Source organism: Chinchilla lanigera, unplaced genomic scaffold (assembly GCF_000276665.1).
Source record: "Chinchilla lanigera isolate Chin_1 unplaced genomic scaffold, ChiLan1.0 scaffold00039, whole genome shotgun sequence".
In the NCBI taxonomy this organism is placed as follows: Eukaryota; Metazoa; Chordata; class Mammalia; order Rodentia; family Chinchillidae; genus Chinchilla; species Chinchilla lanigera.
The window spans coordinates 9,874,948-9,900,971 of record NW_004955440.1 but is presented as its reverse complement, the minus strand read 5'-3'; the positions used below and the strand labels follow the sequence as shown (position 1 = coordinate 9,900,971).

Sequence of the window (26,024 nt, the reverse complement as noted above, 5' to 3'; positions counted from 1 at the left end):
TTTCTTCTACATTCCTCCCCAAGTACCAAGACAACTGTGTCTGGATTAATTGCAAACAGCAGACAATCCTCTGTGTATAATAAAAGCTCCGAGTCAGCACCATCAGCCCTGCACCTATGATTTGAGATCTCATCTGAGTATTCTTCACGAGGAGCCTCACATCCCATGTAAATTGAAATGGCAAAGGAGAAAACTTGTAATTGTTGCATCTCCTTATTAAAAAAGTTTAACAAGTTGACTTCATTCCCGCTGATTTTTACTTAGTTGGATCTTAGCTAACTGAGTGAAGAGGATAAATCAAGCTACTTGCAGATTTTCCTAATGGTGCAGAGTTTGGCACCCCGAGGACTGTGGAAATGTCTATTACTACACTTGTGAGGAAGAGAAGTGGAACGAGACTGTGGGTGGCTGGATCCATACGAGTGATTTATCGTTCCCGAATCCACTTAGTCATTTCCGGAGAAGCACTTAAGTGCCAAAAGTTTACGGTCATTTTCAGTTTAAGAAAAGAACAGGGTATATCTGAGCATTCAAGGCATATATATTAACTGGATGAATCAGTATTATTTTTTTCTGAGTTTACTAACAAATTGTAAACTTTGAATTTATTAATGTAACAGTAATATTGAACTTTACCTAAATATATCTACTGATTTTGTGTGTTTCTTCCAATTTCATCTTTTTGTAGGAAACAAAAATGGCTGATAAACTTCATTTTAGGATTTGAGGTTTAATAACAAATATATCTAAAAATTTGGAACATGTCAGATGTATGAATGTTGTTGTAAAATGTACTCTTTCTGTGGCAGTTTTTCTCAGTACTCTGGAAGAGCTACTTCATAGATAGCTTAATTTTTGTTCAAATACAAATTAGAATCAATTTTCTGGGGAAAAATAATCAGTGTAGCTCCCATTCTCCACAACAAAGAAATTACATTTGTAGACATATTCTGGAAATTTAAATCCCTCAATACTCTTTTGAGCAAATCCAAGGAGATTTGAAGACTGACATTTTGTACTTTGCTATTCCTGAGAGGCGTATGTATGATCATCTTTACTGAGGTTTCTTCCTGTCCCTGTCGAATTAATATGCATTTTCGTTAACTAATCTTGAAACAACAGGAATAAAGTTTATCCAGGTCTTTTATACCTCAGAGAACAAAACAAATACTACAAATCTTCAGAGAGAAAGGATATACAAAAGGGCTTGAGGTGAATATTTCAAAGCAAATAGTCTTTAAATGATGTGCAAATTATTTCAGCTCTTGAGCATGATTTATGAAAGGGGATTAGCCCACTGAAATAAGAACCGAGTTTAAACTGTTGGGTTTCAAAGTCAGAGATGAGAAGTAGTTATAAGAAAGAAAGAAGAAAAGTAATAATATTTTAGAGGAGGGATGTGACTCACCTTAAACTGTCATAAATTGTTCCTAGTTGCAATTAAAAAATTACATTTCTCCTCTAATTTTCTATACAGTTAGAAGCATAATAGTTAATAAATGATGCTAGAATTTATATTTCAGTCAGAAAGTCTCTACTTATTATTAAGAAACATAATCATGAGCAGTGTTAAACAGTTAAAACTATTCAAGCTGGAAAGGATAACTCCTAAGAGTTTTGAATCAGAGAACATTGTGTTTTTCAATTCACGAGTCACATCTATAATAACACAACATTCTAGTATTCCAACAAGGTCTTCAAACAATTAAAAGCTTCTTGTAAGACTGATGAAAATGATTTCTTTTATATAATTGTAAAGATCATGAAGTGATCTCACTGTTTGGGAATCCATAATGATCCACCATTCTGGAAGGTAAAGGCAATTTTAATGATCCCACTCATATGTGATTAATATCTAATGCTTCTTGACTAAAATCCTGGATTTTGTTCAATAAAAACGCGCTAAGCAAAAATGCTTTGGCTTCTCGGCCAAACTTTTCTGTGGAAATCAGTTATGCCCAATTTAAAAATAAAGACTGAAATATCAATAACAAAACCAGGTACTGAGTGGAAAAAAGATTAATTACTTTTCTTGAAGGTGTTCTGAGATAATAAAGCTAAATAAGTGAAGAGAGTCCAGCAGTACTGAAATTTAAAGAAACTCTTTCAGTCTGCTCCAAATAATCTATCCAAAATAATTTAAAAAGACTAGATAACTATTAAGGGACAAATTTATAAAAAAGATTTTTATTGAGAAAATGATAATCATTTGTCTGTGTAAGTTTCCATTTTATAGAATAAAAAATGTGAACAGAAGGAATTGATTTTTAAAAGAAAAATCCTTATCAGTTGTCAGTGAGTGAAATCTCATACTACTAGAAAGATTGATCAAACCTTATTTTAAATTTACTCTCTATTTTTTTTTTTTTGATAACCAAACAATCCTTCTTTTGTTTTCTTTTAGATTTTTAAAAAACAACTTGACTAAGGGGCAGTTTGTGGGCCTAGGTTGTTTGGGAAGCCACTGCTGATCAGCTAACTGTACCAGTAAAAGAGTTACAGCTCAGCCGTAACTCATTCAGTGCTAGTACATCCAACGTGAAAGGCCAACAGAGAAGGCATCCAGCAACTGAACAGCAACAAAAAAATAAAGACATTTAAAGAATCAAGTAGTGTTATGTTTGCTTTTATAAGAGGAAAATAAGCACAGCAGGGAAAGTCCACATGCAGGATTACATGTTTGAGAGACAAATGGAAGGTAGAGGATAAACAGAATTTTTGGTGTACTTCCTACATGGATACGTCTGAGGAATTAGTGGATTATTTCCAGGGAATTGCTTGCAGCTTTAGTTTCTTCTCTGTTTTGGTGAGCATAGTTTATTCTTAGAATCATGTTTTGGTTATTATTGTCACTTGGCTAGAATTGTTGACTTTTTGAGATGGCCAGTTCAGAGTTCAGACTTGGGTGTGGAACAGGAAAGAGTTTTGCAAGAAGTGCAAATTTTGAGTCTGTACCAATTCCTTTGTAATCATTAATTGAGAGTGATTGAAGAGATTAAATAAATATCCACCGTCCAACATCAGACACTGTCATGGAATGGTCGACTCGATAACCACAGGCGGGGTTAGTTAGCAGAAAGTCAGACAAGATAGCTTTTGTACGTAAGTAGGTCATGTCAGTGTTCCTAAAGGTCATGCTCTGGCTTTTAACTTTCAAAAGTAAATAGCATCAAAAAAATGAAATACTTAGGCATCAATCTAGCAAAGGAAATAAAAGATCTTTACATTGAAAACTACAGTGCTCTGAAAAAGGAGATCAAATAGGATATCAAAAAATGGAAAAAGATCCCTCACTTTTGGCTAGGAAGAATCAACATAATGAAAATGACCATAGTCCCAAAATTTTATACAGATTTATAGCTGGGCACGGTGGCCCACACCTGTAATCCCAGCATTCAGGAGGCTGAGGCAGGAGGATCATTGCAAGTTCAAGGCCAGCTTAGGCTACAAAGAGAGCTCAAGGCCAGCCTGAAGTGGATAGCAAAACCCTGTCTCAAAAAGAAAAAAAAAAAACAACCAAAATTTTATACAGATTTAATGCAATCCTGATCAAAATACCAATAGCATACCTCACAGAATTAGAGAAAACAATCCTAAAATTCATTTGGAACCAGATACACAATGAATAACAAAAAAATTCTGGGGAACAAAGTTAAGGCAGGGGGCATCACAATCTCTGAAATTACACAAAAAAGCTATTGTGATAAGAACAACATTGTACCGGCAAAAACAAGCAAAGAAACAAACAAGCAAACTCCAAAGAACACACCCAAGCATCAAAAGAACAGATTAGAAGATGCTGAAATAACTCCAAATACACTCAGCTACCTTACTTTTGACAAAGAGGCCAAACACCATCTCTGGAAGAAAGATAACCTCTAATAAATGGTGCTGTCTTTCCACATGATGAAGATTAAAATTAGATTCATGTATCTCACCATGCACTAAACTAAAATCAAAATGGATCAAAGATTTAAATGTTAAAACAGAAACAATAAATCTTGTGGAATAGAAAATAGGTAACACTCTTGAAGACATGGGTGTAGGCAAAGACTTTATGAACAAAACACCAACTGCATAGGAAATGTTAGAAGGAATCGACAACTGGGATCTCATCTCATTAAAAAGCTTATGGGGGCTGGGGATTTAGCTCAGCGGCAAAGCGCCTGCCTGGCAAGTGCAAGGTCGTGAGTTCGGTTCCCGGTACCAGAGAAAAACAAAAACAAAAACAAAAACAAAAACAAAAAAAAAAACAAAAACAAAAACAAAAAAAAAAGCTTATGTACAGCAAAGGAAATCACCAACCGAGTAAACTGACAACCCACAGTGTGGGAAAAGTTTTGCCAGATGTTCCTTGGATAAGGACTAATATCTAGAATAGGTAAAGAACTAAAAAAAATCTGACTGCTCCAAATTTAAAAACCAAATCCTTCCATTTTTGTCCATTTCCTATTATAAGAACCTGAAAGATTAAATAAAATCTGAGGGTACAATAGATATTGTGAAAGGGAAAGAAATTGCTCAAATAGGAAGGAGCAACTGGGATGAAGGAGGGGAGAGGAAAAAGAAAGAAGAGAAAAAATATGTATATGTATGCAGAGGATAGCTGGGATAATTGCACTACTAATAACTGTTGGTTTATTGAAAGGATCTGTTAATGTACAGTTGTTTGATCAATCTTGAAGGCCTATACCTGGTGATATGTGCAACCATTTTGAAGATGACATTATGTAATACAACAACCATTATTAATATATTATCACCTTTTTTTGAAATTCTGCATCATTTTCACAATTTTCTATGTTATTTTTTTTGTCTTTTTTGAGACAAGATCTTAGTATGCAGTTCAGGCTGGCCTTGAGCTCACTTTGTAGCCTAGGCTGGTCTTGAATTCACAACCACCCTCCTGCCTCTGCCTCCCAAATGCTGGGATTATAGGTGTGTGTCACCATGCTTGGCTCTATGCAGTTTTGTGTATCTGTTTGTTTTTGTATTTTGTTTCTTTTTTTCTCTTTAAAATGTAAGACAATATTTATATGTATATACAAGAATAGCTGGGATAGGTGTATTGCTGATGTCTGTGGTTTATTGAAAGGAACAGTCCATGCTTAAAATTTTCTTTTTTCTTGACCAATTTCGCATGCTTGTGTTTGATAATCAGAATGACTGATCTGAAGACAACAACACGCAGTATAAGACCCATTACTGAACTCCTACCATCTTGTACGGTGAAGCTCTGCATCATTTCTAATGCTATTGGATTTATTACTTTTTACTGTCTTTGATGGTTTGATCAATCTTACATTCTTACATCTAGTGGTCTGAGTAACTTCACTGAAGATAACAGTATGTAATGTAGCAGCCATTGTTAATTCCTATCATTTTGTTTTGAGGTCAAATACCACTTTTGTGTTGTTTTGTTTTTGTCTTCATTGTTGTTGTTTTGTTAAAAGAAAAAGGATTTTTAAAAAAGACCTATTCTAGTCTTTTTTCGTTTTTCTCCAGTATCAGGAATCGAACTCATGACCTTGCTCTTGCCAGGCAGGTGCTGTGCCGCTGAGCTAAATCCCCAGCCCCCAAAAAGATCTAATCTAAAAGTGGGCGTCTGAAATGAACACACACTTATCAGATGAAGAAGTACAAATGGCAAATAAATATATGAAAAAAAGTTCAATATCACTGGTCATTTGAGAGATGCAAGTAAAAACAATGCTGAGGTTCAATCACACTTGAGAAAGAACAGCTCTCAAGAAATCAACCAGTAACAAATACTGGTAAGAGTGTGGGAAAAAGGAGCTCTTCATTCTTGGAGGGAGTGGAGATTGGTAGAGCTACTGTGGAAATCACTGTGGACATTCCTCAAAAAACTAAAACTAGCCAGGCGTGGTGGTGCACACCTGTAATCCCAGCACTTGGGAGGCTGAGGCAGGAGGATCATGTGAGTTCGAGTCCAGCCTGGGCTACAAAGTGAGCTCAAGGCCAGCCTGAACTGCATAGCGAGACCCTGTCTCAAAAAGACCAAAAAAGAAAAAAAGAAAAAAAAAAAAGCCAAACAAACAAAAGCAAAACCCTAAAACTAAAACTAGAAATAGCATTTAACCTACATATTCCCTTTCTTGGTATTGTCCCAAAAGAATTAAAAGCATCATACAGTGATATATGCACACCCATGTTCATAGCAACACAACTTGTAATAGCTAAATCTGGGAAACAGCTCAAATTCCCATCAACTAATGAATGGCTAAAAGAAGATGTGGTTTTTATATAATGGAGTATGACTTGGCCATAAAGAAGGGATAAACTTGAGACATTTCTAAGTAAATGGATGTACCTGGAGACCATACTGTAAAATGAAATAAGTTGGACACACATGGGCACTGTTTTACAGGTATGAGAATCTGAAAGTGTAAATGAGGAACAAAATTTATAATAGGTATTGTGAAATAGGAAAAAAATATTCAAATAGGAAGCAGAACCAGGGAAGCAGGAGGGAGATAGGAAGGGAAAGGAAAAAGTGAGAAAAGAAGGAAAAGTGGAAACGAAGCTTTTGTAAATAAGGAAGGGAAGAGGAGTTGAAAAGAGGTGCGAACAATGGGAAAGGAAAAAGAATCAAGACATCAGGTATAGGTACAAACATGGTCATCATGTGTATCTAAAATGCACTAATAAACTTAATTAAAAAATGTTTTTGTGATATGGCAAAGCATTCCTTAAACTTTAATATGCAAGTAAGTCTCCTATTCTTGCAGGTTCTACTCAGCAGTTTTGCAGTTTTTTTTTTTTTTTTTTTTAATAATAAACTCTTCAGCAACATGGTTATTGTTAGACTGTGGATTACATTTTGCCTGGCAAGTAACTACTAAGCTCCTAAGAAAATGAGAAATCAGGTACAACCTCTGATGAACTCCTTGGCATACTACTTTGTTTTCAAAAATAGCACAGCAAGGGGGATTTGGGAATCGTGAAGACCTTTGACATATGTCAAGAAGATCAGTTAACGTCACCTAGGGAATATCTAGCGTCTTTTTCACCCATTCCTACTGCCTGGTTTGAGACTGCAGTACCTTTTACTTGATCTACTGAGTATGACCTTAATCTGTCTCCTTGCGTTTGACCCTTTGTTCTGTGATGCTACTCTTTGTTTTTGTCATTCTCTGCACTTTCCCTGGAAGCGTTACTCTAAAGATTCCATCTGTCAGTGTCTCCTGTCCACACAAAAGCTCCTCACTAGGCTCCCACTACTTGTAGCACAAAGCCCAACCCCCTCCGTGTTCCACGCCAACAACTCAGTATTCCTGCCAACCCAGCCTCCGATTGTCACCTCCATATTTTTTAATTGCAAATTCACCAAACTGTTGCTGTCCATGGAAAACTTCAGGTTCTTTTTTCTTACCATACTTTGTATCCATTCTTTTCTCTGCAGTTCTTTACTGTACATTTGAAACAACCCTGAAGCTCCACAGCAGCACTCAAACCTTTCTCTTGGAGACTGCTTCCAGAGAAACCCAAACTAAGACATCCATCAAGAGGCCAGTGCCAGAGGGGTGTGGTGGCACATGTTCGTAATCCCAGCTGGGCAGGAGACTAGGGGGACTACAAGTTTGAGGCTGACCTGGGTAACTAAATGAGATCCTGTTTCAACATAAAGCAAAAAGAGTTCAAGATGCAGCTCAGTGCAAATGTTCTGGGTTCACTTCCCAGCATCTTCTCCGGGTAAAAAGTTTGGCGCATTACAAATCAATTCTCTCCTTTGCTCCTCATCCATAAAATTTATTAAGATTTCTCAGGGTTCTTATCTCATTCACTCAGTCATTTGTTTACTTACTCACTCAGACATTTAATATTGAACACCACTGTGTTTTAGAATCTGTTCTAGGCAATGAAGATAGGAAGAGTAATGCACAGAAGGTCACGTTTATATGGTCCAGGCACTCAAAATCCAGTGGATGAGGGCAATTCTGGTTTATGTAAATGACAGCTTGGTCAGCTAGAATTGCCCCATTCAGATAATGCAATGCATTTGGAAGAGTGGGCATGCTGGGTTCCAAGCATGCTTGCTGCCAGCTTGTCAGTGGAGTGTACTTTGATGAGATCAGACTTCTAGCATCTTTTAGCTTACTCCTGGTAAGTGGCTCTTTATCCATGTGTTTCACTTTTTTATTTAGTCAAGAAATCCATCTATTTATCACTAGATACTTTTGCGATGTTGCCTTGACAGATATAATTAAATTAATGTGTACATATGATATTAAAAGTAAACAAATCCTTCATTGATCTCAAGTGAAACTATTTAACAAAACTGAAAATTATCATATCGTATTATTTTACCATTTTATACAAGTAACCAACACTTGGTGAAATTTAACCTCTAGAGATTGCTGTATCAGAGTCACATACAGGAATGATGTTATTCTATGTGACCTCAAATCCCTGAAGGAAATAAAAATGAAAGTATATTTAGTGACCTGAGTCAACTGAACAATGAAAATATTAAAATTTAAACTTTTGGCAAGTAATGAATTTGTTTATTCTCTAGTAGAAATGAATTATTATTGTATTTCTAAAGATAGAAACTGGTTGATTTACAGTGGACAAACAAAAGTTATGATGATTTTACTCAGAAGTTACCCATTAAATGATTATGTCTAATATTTATATCATATTGTATAATCTACAAAGTTCTTAGATTTATTTTAGGGCTGGTATATACAGTACCAGTAGATCTAATACATATATTTCATATCATATACTTATATATTTATTAATTTATACTATGTTGAAAAATTTCATTATACTTATCTGAAAATGAATTTCAGGAGACTTGAGAAACTTGTCCAAATTGTATATCCTGGCAATAAAATCTCTACTGTAATTTTATGTCTCTTAGGCCCAAATTTCCTGTATAATCCCACATTATTTTTAGAAGAAGATGCTGAAAATCAGCACTAATATAACTTTTGTGACAAGCGGGGTTTTTTCATAAGTGAGTTGATTTTAAAGTAAACTATTAGAATTTTCAATCATTATTCAAACATAATTTCTTATGATTTTATTGCCCTAACTAGAATATTGGAAATTCCAAGGCACAGCAATCAAAGAGAATTAAGAATAAATATGAACCATAGCAATTTTTAAAAGTAAAATAGAATGTTAGAGTAAATGATAGAAATATTGGGAGATGTGGCCAGAATTAAGTCTTAAAAGATCTTAATTTAGTAAAGAGGAAACCTTGAGTGGATGAAAGTCGATGTGTAATGGTGAACATCAGGGAGTGCAAGCAGCATTTATATAAATTGTGGGTCATGGAGTAGTGGAAAAAGCTGGTCTCACAGGCAATCAAGAGCTGTCTATAGAGGGGCTTATGCCTTCCAAGGGCACTACTTTGATTACAAATCATTAACCAAAAGCAGAGGGATGATAAGTAGGCAAAGAGGAGGAGGACGGGGGAAGGAAGGTGAGGGGACGGTGGAAGAGAGGAGGAAGAAGAAGAAGGCAAAAATACTCTTATCTTTTGACTTCAATTTTGGATTTTAATGGATACCACATCTGACAGAAAGATCATAGTCCTATGTGTTACAGTAGGTCCTTTCACCTCTTGTTATGACTCTATTTTTAAAGCCAAATAATTTTATCTATTTAGGAAAATTAGATATCAAGAATATTTTCCTTTAGGTACTATTTAAATAATCAAAGTGATGAACTCCTGGACTCATTTATTTTTCCCAAGTCATCCATGAGGGAGTTGAGGAAGTTCAGTCCTGATGTAGATCATGTTTCATTGCATTTTCTCAGAAATATCAGGTATTTGGTGATTTATCTCACACTTTTGTGTGAAATCAATACCTGCATTTACTTAAAGGATATGGCCTGTACCACGACTTATTTCTAAGAAAATGTCAAAGACCCTATATGTTTACAGTAGCATTTTTTCTAAAGTATAATATTAGATCTACTTGAGACATCCAAACAGATACATTAAAAAGGAAATTTCTTATGTTTAGAATCTTGAGTAAAAGAAGCATAAGTTCTGGTACTTTAAAAATAAAAAGGAGTAGATTATATAAATTTGTGTACAAAAAGGAGAGATCATTTATATTCCAAGTAATGGAGTTTTTTGGCATAAGGTTTATTGTAATAACCCCTTAAATGTCACAATTAGCAAGAGCAATTTAAACTTGATATGACAATAATGGGTGAATATTATATGCCTAACTTCATGATGAGATATTGATATGTACCCCTTCTAAAGTCATGGTATAAACAGAAAAAATTTTAGAGGAGATCAAAGAGCAGTTTTTTCTTTTTGTTTACAATCATAGTAGTGGACTAACGCTAAGGAAATATTTCCAGAGAGCTAGAGCAAGGAGCCCTGTGGATCTGACCTATTATTGAAAGAAAGATGCCACTTGACCTAAAGAAATCAGAAATTGATTAAATGCAGTTCATCTAAGGGGAAATATGATCATGATGTTACTTCCAGGGTCAGGAGGATGATGGGGTGATCTAGTGCTTCAGTGCTGATAGTGTTAGATGGACTTTCAGAGTGGCTGATGCTACAAGATACACGATCATGGTTGCCCAGAGAGCAGAGGGCAAGATCAGCCCCATGGATGGGAAAGAAGAGATTAATCAGAACGTTCTTTGCTCAACTTCTCTTATCAAATGATTCATGGAGAAATGAATGTTTTGAAGAAACCACGATCTATGGGTCCTAGGAAAGCTAGGATCGCTGCTCTTGAGAACACAAGTCAAAACAATAACGGGTCACATAGGACCACAGTGTTTCCTCAGAAGCTTTGTGACTAACATTCTTTCCACAAATTAATTTGAGTGTTTGATTATCAAGTGCATAACTAATCTTTAAGGTTTTTTGCCACAAATTTTAAATCATCCAGGCCTTAAAACATGTACTATTCATCCAGGCCTTAAAACATGTACTATTTTAAAATATTCCTATTTTTTCTCTTAGCAACTGAAATACTTTTAAATAAAGAACTTTCTTAACCAATGGGAAACATTGAATAGAAAAGCGACACTCAACTCCTCCTTACCTATTTTCTGTCATATGCCAGTAGTTAACTAAAACAGTCTATCTACTCATTTAGTTGATTTTTTGCAAGTTGATATTAAATGAAGTTGGTTTCAAAGTAGCAATATTAATTTTGGGGAAAATGTCAGGTAGTTGTCCATTTTTATCCAAATAGGGAAAATTCATTCCCACAAGAACATAATAGCCACAGAATTCTACACAAATAAAGAGACTTTTTTTGGTTTTGTTTTTGCTGTTGCCAGGTAGGAGCTCTTCTGTTTTGTTCAGGGCTAGATAAAATTTATCTGTGTAATTTTAATTTTGTTCTATTTTCCTTGGCAGATAGCTTGTTCATCTTACCACATTCATGCATTGGCAAGATTAGCTGTTTAATAGAAAATTCTTTTTTTTTTTTTTTGTACCGGGAATTGAACTTAGGACCTTGTGCTTGCTGGTCAGGTGCTGTGCTGAGTCACATCCCCGGCCCACAAAATTCTTAAGAAGAAATTTTAAAATCTATATTTATCTGAATCTTCAAGACAAGCTTCACAGTATGTGTTTGGCACAATTGTTAACTACATATTGTCCCATAAATTAGTAAGATTTTTCCAACTTGGATAACAATAAGTATCTTATAAGTCTGTGTTCACTTTGGAAGTTCTTATTCATGATATTAAAAGGGAACATTTTATATCAAAGTTATCCAAAAACTTTACACACATGGAGTTTACAGTTTGGAAATTAATAAGCGTGAGATAGATTACTATTGAAACATCACCCAAACATGAAAGTAACTTTCACAAGATTAAAGCACAGACAAGAAAATTCAAAAATTTTAGTTGTATATGATGAGACTATTATGTTAATGAAAAGCAATGAATACGTGAGTGAGTGAACAAATTAGAGCTCTGTCTAAAGAAACACCGAAATAGCTGAATGTTAATCTTTTCCATTAGCTAAAACATCATAATGACAAGCTCTTCTGGGAATCAGGGAATCAAGGGTATCTCTCGCCCTTCTGTGCCCTGTTATACTGCTCTAAAGAACATCCTGGCTGCCATTTTCACCCAGAAGGCACCAGGGGAAAGATTTCTCAGCTGCTCATGCGCAGACTTTTGAAGCTAGAAGTCTCCTATGCGATCCTGGCTGTTTTCTCCTGTTTCTTGTATATTAGAGGAATAGGATGTCAAGTATATATTCCCTGCCCTGGTCTCCCACCAGATTCTACCCTCGGCTTATGCCCTTTTGGGTGCCATCTGCTTGGGGCCGTAGAGGATTAGCGTAAGAGAACCTACTTCCTGAGGGCCTGCTGGGGGCTTAGTATTTACATGTCCAGTTTCAAATTTTCGCAAAATTCTGTAAGGATGTTACCAGACCCATGTTTATAGATTTGGAAAATAAAGCTCAGAGAAATTAAACCTCCCTCGGGTTATCTGATGAAATTTTTATATTTGGGCCTCTCTGAACCATCAGTGGAAGATCCTTGTTTTCCCTTGGAGAAATGAGTTAGCCTTGCCTTTGATTGACTCCACACTTTCCACTGGAGGCCTCCCTGGAGAGCTGCTCTCCTACTCTCCTCTAGGCTGCTGTCCTGAATTTCCCACAGTGAGTTGGCCTCTACAGTGATTTTTCTGGCTTCTTCTCTGTTAGCATCAACTGATATCTTAAAATATCTGATTAGTACTTAATAGTGTTGGCAGGTTAGAATCATATTTTTAAAAGGAAAGTATATTTTAATACAACTTTCTGAATCCACTCTTTGAGAGAAGATATTTTTTCCCATGTTAAACAGACAAACTGGACAAAAAAAATGACCACCTGTTAGCTGCTAATGATGTTCACATGCCTTTCAAAAAAGTAATTCTGGCTTTATCTGACTGCAATCTTGGCGGTAGAACTTGTGGGAACATCAAGGGTACAGGAAGCCAAAGGCATCTAACTGACAGTAAAGTTTGTGCTTTGACTATTAATAAGGAAGAAGGTACTGTGAGTCTCTGATGCCACATAATTACTTAATTTGCAGAGGGTCACATAAAACTGAATTCATGTTTTAAGAAATCTAAGTTTGGGTGTTCAAATCAAGACCATGACCAAGACCAAAAGAGTTTTACACCAGATATTTTCTACTGGAAAAAAAATTTAAAAAGCATTCAGTGTAGAAATAAAGGCTTTAAATATTTTAAAGATGTAGTCTAATTTGATATTGGATGAGTGAGTCAATCATATATTTCCAATGAAAATGAATACATACATGAATATATACATATTGATTGAACTTAAAGTGAAAAAATATTAACTGTGACCCAGTTTGCAAAAATTATACTAGTACTAAAAATGGTGTACAATTATGTATATCCATAATTGAAGATATGGAAAAGAAGTATTTTATAAAATCTAGGGTAGCATTAAAGATTAAATAACCCTTTTACCTTTGGATTTAATCAATTTCCAAAGAGACCATCTGGTCTTAATTCTTTTGCTGACAACAGTTTTGGGGTCTCAATATATGTTTATTTTCTGTGGATCTTATTTAAAATTGTTTGGGTTTGAAGCTTCTCTTCATGACTTAGTTTTGGTCATGTTACCGTAATTCTCTTTGTCTTAGTCTCCTGATGTATAGAAGAGCGTTAATAGTAGAACTCACCTCACAAGGTCATTAGGAGTTTTAAGTGAGTCAATATAACACAAGCATTTAGAACAACATTGGCTATGTAGTAAGTTCACAATATTTTCTAGTTATCACTAATTTTTTTTAACTTCAAAGTAAAAGATGAATACGAAGTCATCATACATTTAAGTACTTTTTGAAAGCATAAAAAATGTGCCTCTTTTTGTCTTTAAACTAGATTGAATTTAAACTCAAAGTGAATAAATGTCTTCCTCAATGAAACAGTAAATTCTACAGGGAAATCATGGCTATTCTACCTACATAATTTTCCCAGTAGCACCCTAAATTTTTTAAAGTAACTATTATTCAATATAGAATCCATTAGCCTGAATGTTTCTTAAAAACAGTCTTGTAAACCTTTATTTGCTCCGTAGTTTTAGGCTTTAGGAACATGTCAAGTTCTCCTCCAAACCAGAAATTTAATCTGAGATTCTAGATCCATTAATCACTGAATCAGATATTCTTTTATATTTACTACAAAATATCTACAGAATTAACATTAAATACAACAACTGAATTCTAATTGTGAAATCTTACGTCTGATTAGCCGTATAAAGGAAAAGAGGGACAATTATCAGGAGTTAAGTATTCTTTAAATTAACAATCCCCTATCTTTTTGGCCCTAGGGATCAGTTTCAGGAAGGACAAATTCTCCGTGGACCAGGGTGGGAGTGTGAATGGTTTGGGGATTGGAGTCTCATAAGAAGCACGTGTCCTAGATCCCACGCATGCGTAGTTTATCATAGGCTTCGCATTTCTACCAGAATCTGATGCCTCCCCTGATCCAACAGGAGGCACGCAGGAAGAATGTGGGGAATAGGGAGTGATTGTAAACAGACACACAGATGAAATTTAGTCTGCTAATCCGCTGATCGCCTCCTGCTGCTTGACCCTGTTACTAACAGGCCAACCTGCCCATTCCCTGGGGTTGAGGACGCCTACTTTGAATGACAGAACTCTAAACTGTATCATCCTATGGAAAAACTCCTTTCAAATAGCATTGTTAACTCTCCACAGATGTATTCATTTCCAACACTGACACTGATAATCTTAAACGACAATATAACACAATTTGCTAAACGAATATGGATCTGGCAGTTGAAAAGTACAGCACGGTCAGTTGACAATGACTTAACTTCAGAAGGTCCTGCTACTCTCAGTCCTCATGTAACTTCTAGATTTGTGGCACTCAGCAATTCAGCTTTGAAAGATATGCTACCATTGAGATACAGCTTCCTTTTTCCTTTTTTTTTTTTTTTTTTCCTTTTCTTGGTATTTTTGAGACAGGGTCCCACTACGTAGTTCAGGCTGACCTTGAGCTTACTTCGTAGCCCAGGCTGGTCTCAAACTTGCAATGATCCTCCTGCCTCAGCCTCCCGAGTGCTGGGATTATAGGTGTGCACCACCACTCCTGACTACAGCTTCCTTTTTTCTTGAAATATATGTATTTATAAGGATTTATTTGTGTGCATGTGTACATATGTATCTTTCCCAGTGAGTTAATTTGTGTATATAAACATAGTAGCATCTAGAGTACATATGTATCTACGTGTACATGTATTTATATTCCATTAGAGGTCGTTCTCAACTTACTGAGTTGTCCTCAAATTCAAGAAGCTATTATACTTTGAATTTACTGATTTATGTAACTGTATTGGTCTTTGGGCAGAGAGAAATTATTTTAAAAATGGTGATTTAGAAGATTAGGGACAGTTAGGTAAAAGACAACAAAGATATGAGTTTTAAGACTTTGAAAAATTGGTTTTCTCTGACTTCAAAGATATTGACTTGTTCTTTCAGAGGGTGAGCCTCAAATCAACTCTGAGATAGAGGTGACATGCATTAATAACTCCCTTTTGTTGAAGGAGAAGCAGACTGATTAAAAATCCTGAGAATCACTGTGTAAATTCTTATTGCTCAGGACTTTTAGAACAGTAGAACTAGATATCCTTGGAAAACTTCTGATTCATACTTCTATTTCTTCCATGGGCATGCACGTTTCTCCCTCTTCCTGGTGGTCCGAAGTGTGAAAAGTTGACTTAGTTTGGACCAACTGTGGTGGTCATTCATATTTTTTAATATATGGAAATCAAATAGTCAGCGTACCAAGCTTTGGAGATGCTTGACATTTCCCACTTCCAAAATCAATCACCTATCTGAACTCCATGGCTCTTAGTCAGAGATTCAGAGGCTTTCTGTAAGCAGAGACCATGACCTGGGAACAATTATTTTCTCAAAAGGCATTACCGACAATGATGTGAGCAAAGCGCCCAGGCTGCCCTCCAGTGTATGAATCCAGGGCCAGGAAGTGGCTAGGAATCTTCCACGAGGAGTGTATGTTTGGCTCAAATCTCATTTCAGTGCATTTATATTGCATAAGCACAGCATTTAGACAAAGTTCAAATGAGCAAATCAAAGAAAATACTCACTTAAAGATTTTCTGTGCTCAGGTTTCTGTTCTTTAATCTCACTCTCATAATGACTTAACAGTTCCGTACTAGAGGATCTCTGGATTTTGAATAATTCTAACTTTCTTGATGGACAACTTGGATCCTTTGGCTGGAAGAACAAACAGTCAGACTTAGTAAATTTACTAGGAAGAAAGGATTCACCAAATAGTGTTGTTGTATATGGTGTTACACATACGGGGATGTTTGAAACATGTGAATTATTTTGGGATAGCCCTCTATGATAGGTTGAACACTCAAATTTAATAATAGTTCGTATAGGCACATGGAGCTTACTAAATGCTGTGAATTATTTGAAGCACTCTGCATACATTAATGCAATTAATCATCACAGGAATCCTATGAGGTAGGCGGCAACATTATTACTGAGAAAGACACTGAGGCCAAAAGAGAAAAGTACATTGCCCAAGGCCACACAGCCAATAAATGATGACACCAATATTCAGGCACTCCTGGTCCCAGATTCCATTCTAGAGACAATAATTTGTTGTCTATATATGGGGACTTTATGGACAATGGGGAAAATTTAAGTTTTTTAAGTTTTCATCCGAAAATTATGTAATGAAAGACATCAACTATTAGTGAAATCATACAGAAAATATTTTATTTTCCGTACTGTATACTAGGTTAGAAATTTTCAAGAACAATTTTTCCTCAAGATTTTGCAAGTATTAATGAGTTAAAATTAGTCACTGTAGAATGAGAAGTTTTAAGTAATTTGGCTTTTGTAAAAACTTATTATGTATCAGGCTTAATAGAATTTCATGAAATTCTAGATAGGTGATTTTCATGAGAATAATCTAGCTTATCCAGGAAAGCAATGCAAATCAGTAGAAAAGATTATATTTACTGGCATTGTAGCAGTGAGTATGGTTTTAAACATATTGATATTTATTTTTGAGAATATGTATTAGAGACTGCATAAACTGAAAATGGAAATAGTAGTTATTAAGCTCTTATGTGCTTTTAAAACTTCCAATAAATGGATGTTCATGTTATTTCTGAAAAAAAAAAGCATGCTGTTTTTGAAAGAGAATTAAATGACATTTAGTTCCCCAAAACCTGTCTCCTGAAAATGTTCCTAGAAGAGTCTACATGTTTAAGCTTGAAAGAATTTAGTATCTCTTAGTATAGGATCTATTTAAGTATGTGTGTTATATGCCTGAATGGTAAGATTTAAATTACTACATTTTAATTAATAAAAGCAAAAGCCAGAACAAATACATACCAATCTGTCAATTGTATTTTTGATAGCTTGGAACCAATCCAATATGATGAAGTCAATATCTGACTGTAGAAGAAATTCATTTCCGGATACTGTTGTGATCTGGAAAAAAATCGACAGGTAAGAAAATCATGAGATATTTCTCTTAGATTTAGAAAGAAAAATCTTCCTCAAAAAAACACACTTTAAGACATTGAAATATTTTCTTCTAGTCCAGTAATTTTCCTTCTGGGAACTGGGTGGCTGGGATCATTCTGAACTGATCTCTATAAACTTTTCTCATGTTGTAACAAATACATTAGTATTTTAATAATAGGACAAATAACTTCAAATAGGGCTAACGCTGAATCACTCTGACTTCAAGAGAAATAGGGCAGGAAGTTCAGAGTGATGAGGACAGTGCACCCGTAAGTTGGAAGCCGCAGAAAAATGCACTTGGTGTGTCAGAATTCATTCTGTACTTTTGTCTCTTTCCTGTTTGTCTTTTTCAAATCTAATAATATCTCTATATTTGATTTCTTTTTATGGAGAGCTTTAAAACAGATTATTACCAGAGAGACTAATGGAGACTTTTCTAAAAGGTCTTCAACTTCCCACTTAACTTGTTTGTTTTCAGAAAAACTCTTTAGAGATAGATACACAATTTTTCAATATCTCAAAACAAGCATTCTTGAGTGACACGAGTTCTGATATTGTTTGTTCCATACTGCAGTAAGACAGTAGCTGTCCAAAATGTATGCAATATTAACAACTAAAATGTGGAAAATAATAGAATCTAATTACCTACACTAAACTTTGAGAAATCACTGGGACCAATTCTCTCTCTCTCTCTCTCTCTCTGTCTCTGAAACTGCAGTAAGGTTTGGAAAGCCTGAATAGCTCAAAATAGTCCTCCATTTTTTCCCCAGCACAAAACAGCTAAGCTGAAGTTTGCCTAATTATCTAAACACCATTGTACCTTGGGTTACTTGCACTAGGTCCCATATATCTACTTTATGAAGTGCTGCTGCAGAAATAACAATGTAAACATATAAGCTCACTTGTAACTAACACAAGAAAACTAGTAATGTCTTTGACCTCTACTTTTGTCCTGTTTAAATATTTTCATTATAATGTATTATACATCATAATTTGTTATTACATACAGAAAGAAATGAATTAATCTAAGCAAAATGTATAATCTAATATTTCTCTGCCAATATAAATAAACCTTTATTAAAAATATAAAAAGGAATGGCATCTTAAAAGTACAGAAAAACAAACATAATTAGATTTACTATATTCTAAGGATTGCAGAAAGAGGAGACACAGTTCAGTCTTTGGACTCCTGGATTCAAACAGCTCTCAAATGTAAGTGCTTCAGCAGTGCATTTGCATTTTTGGAGCCTGCTGTGCAGTGCAAAGGGGATCTTTCCCTGCTAACACAACCGAAAGCAAATGTATTTTAAAAGTTTCTTTGTCCGAATATATTACTGCATTAATCATGCACAATCAGTGATTTACAAATTCATTTTGGGACGCTAGATGAGGGAACTATATGAATGTAACTCATTCAAATCATACTATCAGAGACATTCAGTTCACATCCTTTCCTCTGTCTTCCCACCAGTCTTCCGAGCAACTAGGCAGTCTGGAGAAGTCTGCTACTGCTCTCTACAGTTTAAATGCATCCACTTCTTAATTACAGTCAGTAATTGACTTTGTTCTGCTCCATTCCAGACATTCATACTTTCAAACTCTTTGGCTGTTAAACTCCACTTAATTTAGATTTCTCTCTCCACTGTTTTACATTACTTCTTGAGGATTTCTGATAGTTTGCTGAATCATACTTGTACTTTGAACAATGAAATCTTCAACACTCTTGGGGGGGAAAAAAGCGTCAGTAAAGAGTGTTAGCTTTGACTGAAACTTTTTCCTGAACAACACATGCTGCCAATCTAAAGTGATGTGAACCAAGGCATAAAGGATTGCTTTCAAGGCAGATTCATGTAGTTTCTCTATATCATGCCTTTTCTATGTGACAGGTGCTGGACATGAGCCAATGAAGGACGGACTTACAAAAAATGTGATGAGTTTAGTTAAGAGCCACTGGCCTCCATCTTGGTTAGAAACCTATTTTAGACAAGTGTTTAAATGAAACCTCTTATCTCCACCACACTGTATTTTGAAGGAATATAATAGAGCGGCAAAGTAGTCTTAATGAAATATTCTAGTGTTATCAATAATAAATACGTGTAAGTACATGTCTGAGGAAATTTGCCCTAACTTAAACTTCTTCACACTAAGTAAGCATTGTTTCAGGTATTTTTGGGCAGCAGATGCATGCTTAAGAAATGATACAAGCATGTCCACTGAGCTATGGGCAGAGTAAAAGCATTTCTTTAGGCTTCTTATGGTATGAGTTCAATAATAGCTTTCCCTTAACCTTAGAATCTTGGTGTGTGTCCTTACAGGTCCTTGAAGGTGGAGGAAGGAAGATGGAAGCTCCAGACACCATGCATAAGAGATGTAAAGGGAAAAGAGTTGCTTTTTTAGGATTTTAATTAAATTGAGTATTATTACACCAAGGGAAATATCATATAAGTGGTATAAGGAGTAGCGTTTATACGTATAAGTACTTTTCAGTAAGTCTGTCTTAATCTTGAACTGAGTGTCACCCTTGCCAATATTCACTGTAGCAGTGGGATTTTATGGTATTAGGTTTTGACTTAAATGAAATGTTACTGTGAAGAATACAGTCTATGCTATTAAAACTCTTCGTATTTTCATTTTTCGCAATAGAAGAAAACTATGTAGAATCTCACTTTTTTCTGATTAGAAAAATAGTTGTGATTTTTGTGGATAACGGGAAAAGAAACAATGGATCAGGTTAAAATCTTTCAGACCTACGCAGAATAAACATTGCCCACATTTAATCTTAGTCATTGCCAGCCTTTTGTATATAATAACTGAATGAATATGGTAATTACAACAGATATATTTGTGCTATTGATAGATGCTTTATCAGGAAAATGTATCTGATGGTTAAATATTATCTTTTTCCCTTCTAGTGACTTCCAGTACACGTGGAGAGATTACCAAAAATGCAAAAGATGATGAGTGCCATGGGCTCCTCTTTCTTTGGTGCATCACCCTTCAAACTGAAGACTAAATCCTATGTGTAATTCCATGTTTGAGGGACTGAGAGGACATGTTCACAATAGAACGTTCCCCGAACTATCAACAACAGATTAAGCATCCATAAAGGATGAGGCACACTGTTAGAAGCTAGGCAGACATAAACCCCACCCGCAAGAGCTCACAATCTGTTTGGATAAGTAGGACATATGCACATAAAGATAAATAACAACAGAAAATAGCTTTTACTAAGTCTCAATGTGAGTGGCATAGACAATGCTCATGTCAAGATTTCATAGGAAGGAATAATTACTGCAGTCACATTTACATCATGGAATTATGTGTAAACTGTTGTTCATGATATGTTATTCTTTAAATGTTGATTGTATCAGAACTTTAGTATATTAAGGATATGGATACTACCACTTGGTATGCAAAGTGCTATCAGCTTTAATGATCTCAAAGCACATAATAAACATTTTCCAAATGTGGCTTCCCTCCACTATCATAAAGTAATTTGCAAATGAAGAAAATGAAGCAAATGAGAAAAGTGAGAATGGCATCCTATCAAATTGGTATCATTTAGAATAAGAGAATTAAAAGATTACAAAGATCTCAATGTCTAGTTCACTAGTCCTCAGCAAACAGTCCTATACTGTTAAGACTCTATGTGTGTATATGGCCAAAGGGCAATAATGATTTGGTTTGAGTTGTGAAATATGGAATAGTGACTTTATATAAAATTGTTTTCAAATTGTTATGCTACAGATAGAACAGTTTAAAAAAACATATACCACCCCGATTGCTCTTCTTCTGCCTCTTCCATTCCTCCCTCCCCCTTTCTCTTTCTTCCCTTTCCTTTCTTTTCTCTTCATTCCCAATACACCTAATCTCCTACAATGAAAAAGCACATTTAAAGCAGAGCTGAAATATAATAACTTCTAATCCTAGAAAGGCCTAAAACAGTCCTACATTTAAACCAATATCTTTCACATTTTCCTTAAAATCAGTCCTTTACTAAGACCCTAAGGAAAAGTTATTCCTTCTTTTTTTTTGTTGTTTTTTGTTTTTGTCCGGTACCAGGAACCGAACTCACGACCTTGCGCTTGCCAGGCAGGCGCTTTTGCCGCTGAGCTAAATCCCCAGCCCCTAAGTTATTCCTTCTTAATAAATTTGAAACTAAGTAGAAAATATGTAATTAATACATCAAACATTCAGAGAACCCTAAAACATATTGAATAATATAGCTTCAGTGGTTCTAGAGATAAATAAAAAAGAGGAATATAATTTAATTAACATTATATTTAGAGATTATTTGGACTTCATGATGAAATCAATATATATGAATTAGTTTGAATAAAAGTAAAAAGTTATGTTATGTGTTCTAAATTTACTTGAAGAACATATAGATTATCTTTGTGATATTAATTTTAGTTATGTATTTATTTAATATATAGTGCAATATTTATGTATATATAAAGACTATATTACAATAAAATATCAAGATATAAAATCAAAGCAACAATGTCTTAAAAAGCAGATTCACATTATTTTCATCTTGCAATAACACTCCACATTTAATAGCATTAATCGTTAATCAAATGAAGGTTGTCATGATTACGCTAAAAGTTAAATTACTTGGTCCCACAGGTTTTTATGACCACCAAAGGAATTATACTATCAGGCTGCATGTCTGTCTCAAATTACAGTCTGCTTGAGTAACTCTTAACATTTTTGAAAAAAACATGTCAGAGCAAAGTTAACATAAAACTGAGGGTAAAATATCAGCTTGAAGTAAAAGGTCTTCATTTGTCTTTCCAAAAAATGTTTCTTGTTAAAGCATTTGTGAGAAAGTATCTGCCTTGTGTTCCCAATGTTGCTAGATGTTAAGTAAATATATGCTGATTATAAAAAAAGTTGCTTTGGCAACTTTCTTATTAAAATGCATTTGTAACCCCGAATCTGTCATGAAAGTTTTGAAAAGTTTGTTTACTTTGGATAGCAGCCTTATCCAGGGTTACCCTAGCAAACAATGATAGCAGTCTTCAGAAGTTGTGTGAGGAACAAGCCACTCGGGATCCATTTTTGTTTTAATTGGCACACACAAACACTTTTCTGGTCTGTCAAGAAGATCAAGCTAATATGCATGGAGGGTGTTATATTCTCAGCTTTGGGGAGCAGTAAAGCTCCCTTTATTTAAGTAATTTAAATGATAGACTGCAAAAACTTTGCAAGTCAGAAAAATGCTTTATACTTTCTCAGGGAATATTTGTTTTAAGCAATGGAAAATGTTCTACATATCTAAAGATGTTTAACCTTATGTTATAATTACTCTGTTTCTTCTGACTCTGTGAAATGTTCCTAAATCCACATGCTACTAAATAAGCCAGGCCACCAATGGATCCTGCATTTCCACAACTCCCCCTGTGTTAACAAATACGTGTTCATTAGCTTCCAGATGTTTATTGGATATGTTTCCAATGCATTTGGCTTGATTGATTTGCATGTACATTTATTGGAAACCTCAGCGGTGTCATCATATCAACAGATCCTGCACATGTAAGCAATTTCTTACTTAATGGAAAGTAAACAAATGTTGAGCTACATACACAACAGATCTCTAGAGTATTCTGAAATATAAGGTTTAAGGTCAGCTTTTCAAGAAACAATGCTTTTTAATTGAAATTGAGCTGTACATTTGACACCTAAATAATTTTGTCCATACTTTCATCCATCAGAGATTCGTTTGGCACAATAAAATTGACCCTGTAGTAAACACTCACACCTCATGCCACTTGCTCATTCCACTTTTCCTGTTTGTTCACAGAAGATCTAAACCCCAAATTCATTTCAAAGAAACAAGCAAACAAAATCTCATGTTCATTCTTCTACCTGTGTTAAAATATCTTAAGTGCCGAGTAACAGTTTTCTCCACATTCATAGAAGAATAGTATCAAAGTAAGTAGTAGATAGTTCAGCAGTTTCCAGTTTTGTACTCAGCTTCGTTCACACTTTTGCCTGTGTTCTTCGTATGAAAAATGATTTAAAAAGAGTAACTAAACAAAGCAGTTGGTATATAAAGAAAGAGCTTCAAGTTTTATGGTTCTTAATATCATGATTAAAGTTGGAAGTAGTAGCCTGAAGGTAAAGAAATTATCCTGGGATTTGCATCCACTGGTTCTCACCAGTCAGCCACCCTTCCTAACCATAGATCTGCTTCTTTATTCATTGTGCTCAAGTACTCATCTAGGTGCCTGACATTTGGGCATCTGCTTCCCTCATCATCTTCAAATTAGAGTTATTTTATTATCATTGTTATTTAAATCGGCTCAACTTGATTTTTTAAAAATTAAAAAGTATAACATAAGCAAAAAAAACCTCCCTTTCTCTAGGACATACTAAAGCCCTGTCTCTCTTTTTAGACCAATGTATAAACATTATGTATGTGTTTATACTTTAATGAAAATATCATATATACTGTCATGTAAATTTTTACATATTTATCTATTTAATCTACAAGCATCTCCAATGTGGATTTAGTCATAAAATCTTTTGCATTCTCTACCTTCTCATGTATATTCTCCCTTCTAGTCAATATTGTATATTCCAGCCAAAATGATCTCTTTGAAATTTGGATGTGATCATCCCTTTCCTTTGCTTGATAGGGTTTCCCCAGCTGTTGTCATATACGCAGACTTTGCAGTTGGGCCACCATGCCCTGTGTGTTCTGGCTCCTACCTGCTCTCTGCAGTCCTGTGCCAGCCTTCACTCTGCATCTTTATGATTCAGACACACAGAAATCTTTGTGCCCCAGCTGTCCTATACTAATTTCCATTTCTTTCCTTATAATAGATTTTTCCCACTGTCCAGAATCCTCTGACTTCATGTATCACATCATTAAATCCATTTAGATGTCACCTTCTCAGTGAAGGCTTCTCTGAAATAGATCTCCCCCTCAAGTGTTTTCATGATATTCGGCTTCTCCTTCGTCACAGTACAAATTGATCAACACTGCAACTCCCTAATGATTTTTCCATCCCCCTACTATGTTATAATCAGCCTGAGTCATTGGCAACTGTCTACGTGTATAGCTGAATGACCCACACCGAGGGACACTAAGAAAATAAAAACATAAGTGTTTTCCTTATTCATTTCAGCAAATATATATTATTTCATTGTTTGGATAGTATATTTAACTCATCTTACATTGCAACATAATTTTAATGCTTGTAATATAATTTCATTCTTTCTGGTAATGTAGGCAATGCAATTTTGACATCAGTTGATAAAACTTTATACAGTATTGTAGGAAAGGTCTCCTGCAGATTGAGAACAACAGTCTGAAGACTCTTTATTCAGGAGCCAGGAAGTTCTAGTATTCAGCAATAGAATAATAACTTGGAGAACCAGAAACATCAGGAATTGTCTACTTCATTGAATATTCCTATGATAGAATGTTCTTGATTTTTTTCCCATGCCACACATGTGTTAGGTAGAGCTGATCTATTCTAGATCATCCAGTCATCTCATTGTATGTCTGAAGTATTTTGGTTTGGAACTGATGGTATGGGAAACTGGACACAAATTCAAGAATGTGAGAGTTAATGTTCAATTAAGAGGTCAACTCTTAGAGATCCTCAATAATGCAGAGATATTCATTACTGATCCCTCAATACTGGAGCCATTAATTTCACTAAAGCACTGTTAATAATAATAAACAAGCAGACCATGGTGGGAGGTGGCAGTAGTTATGTTACTAAAAATTTTATTTAGAAGTTTATTAGAAGCTAATTTTAAGATATAGTGATTTCAGCAAAGGCTAGTACTCTAGCCACAACCATAGGGCTCACACAAGTCACCTATTAGTAAGTGCTGAGATTGCAGAGTATGAATAAAAGACGTTGCAGTATGTAAGTATATTTATGCTATTGTAACATATTTGGCAATGAGTTTGAGTGTTTATAAAACATTCAAGAATTGTTCCATGTCTACTTACATTAATGAGAACACCTGTTAGCTTTAGTGCAGTACAGACTTATTTGCATCAGTTTCAGGTTTTTGCATACTGTACATCACTTTCTGAAACAGTTAGATGCTTATAGAGAAATATAGCAAAGGGAAAAAAACAGCAGCTTGAATGCTTTCCGGCTCAAGACAATTCAACTCCAGGTTTCAGTGAAAAACAAAAATCTGCTAAATTACAATACTGCCACTTAGAAGGAAATGTAGGTGTATTTTATATTTTTAAAGAACAAAAAATACATATAAAAGTCTGTGCTTTCATCTTCAAGTAAAATTACAGCCAGCCAAGACAGTTTGCAAAGGAGGCTAACAAGGAAGGAACAGCTGCACCATCAGAAGCTTGCTTCTCAGTGATCTCAGGACCATCTACCAAAGCTGGGTCCTCCGCCAGTGTCAGAAAGCTGGATGACTCCAACAGGTTTTCAGCTGAATATGGAAAGGTGCATATGCCGGCCCACCTCATGTTCCCTGCAACCCTTTGTCCTGGAGCCTAAA

The 26,024-nt window shown here is 35.2% G+C and overlaps 1 protein-coding gene and 1 long non-coding RNA gene across 5 annotated transcripts in view; one reads left to right on the top strand and one right to left on the bottom strand.

Annotated features, from left to right (window-relative positions):
- The window catches only part of Arhgap15 (Rho GTPase activating protein 15), a 590,914-nt gene that overhangs the window by 281,115 nt on the left and 283,775 nt on the right, over positions 1 to 26,024 (bottom strand). For all 4 annotated transcript variants that reach the window (XM_005390781.2, XM_005390780.2, XM_013517486.1 and 1 more), the window contains 2 exons: positions 17,394 to 17,492; positions 16,127 to 16,256 (listed from right to left, as the gene is read on the bottom strand). In XM_005390781.2, the coding sequence (XP_005390838.1) occupies positions 16,127 to 16,256; positions 17,394 to 17,492 (229 nt within the window). The remainder of the gene's footprint in view (positions 1 to 16,126; positions 16,257 to 17,393; positions 17,493 to 26,024) is intronic.
- On the top strand, positions 17,440 to 21,573 carry LOC102015894. Its single transcript, XR_001235270.1, has 3 exons — positions 17,440 to 17,510; positions 19,844 to 19,898; positions 20,441 to 21,573. It is a non-coding gene; the product is annotated as an uncharacterized LOC102015894 (long non-coding RNA).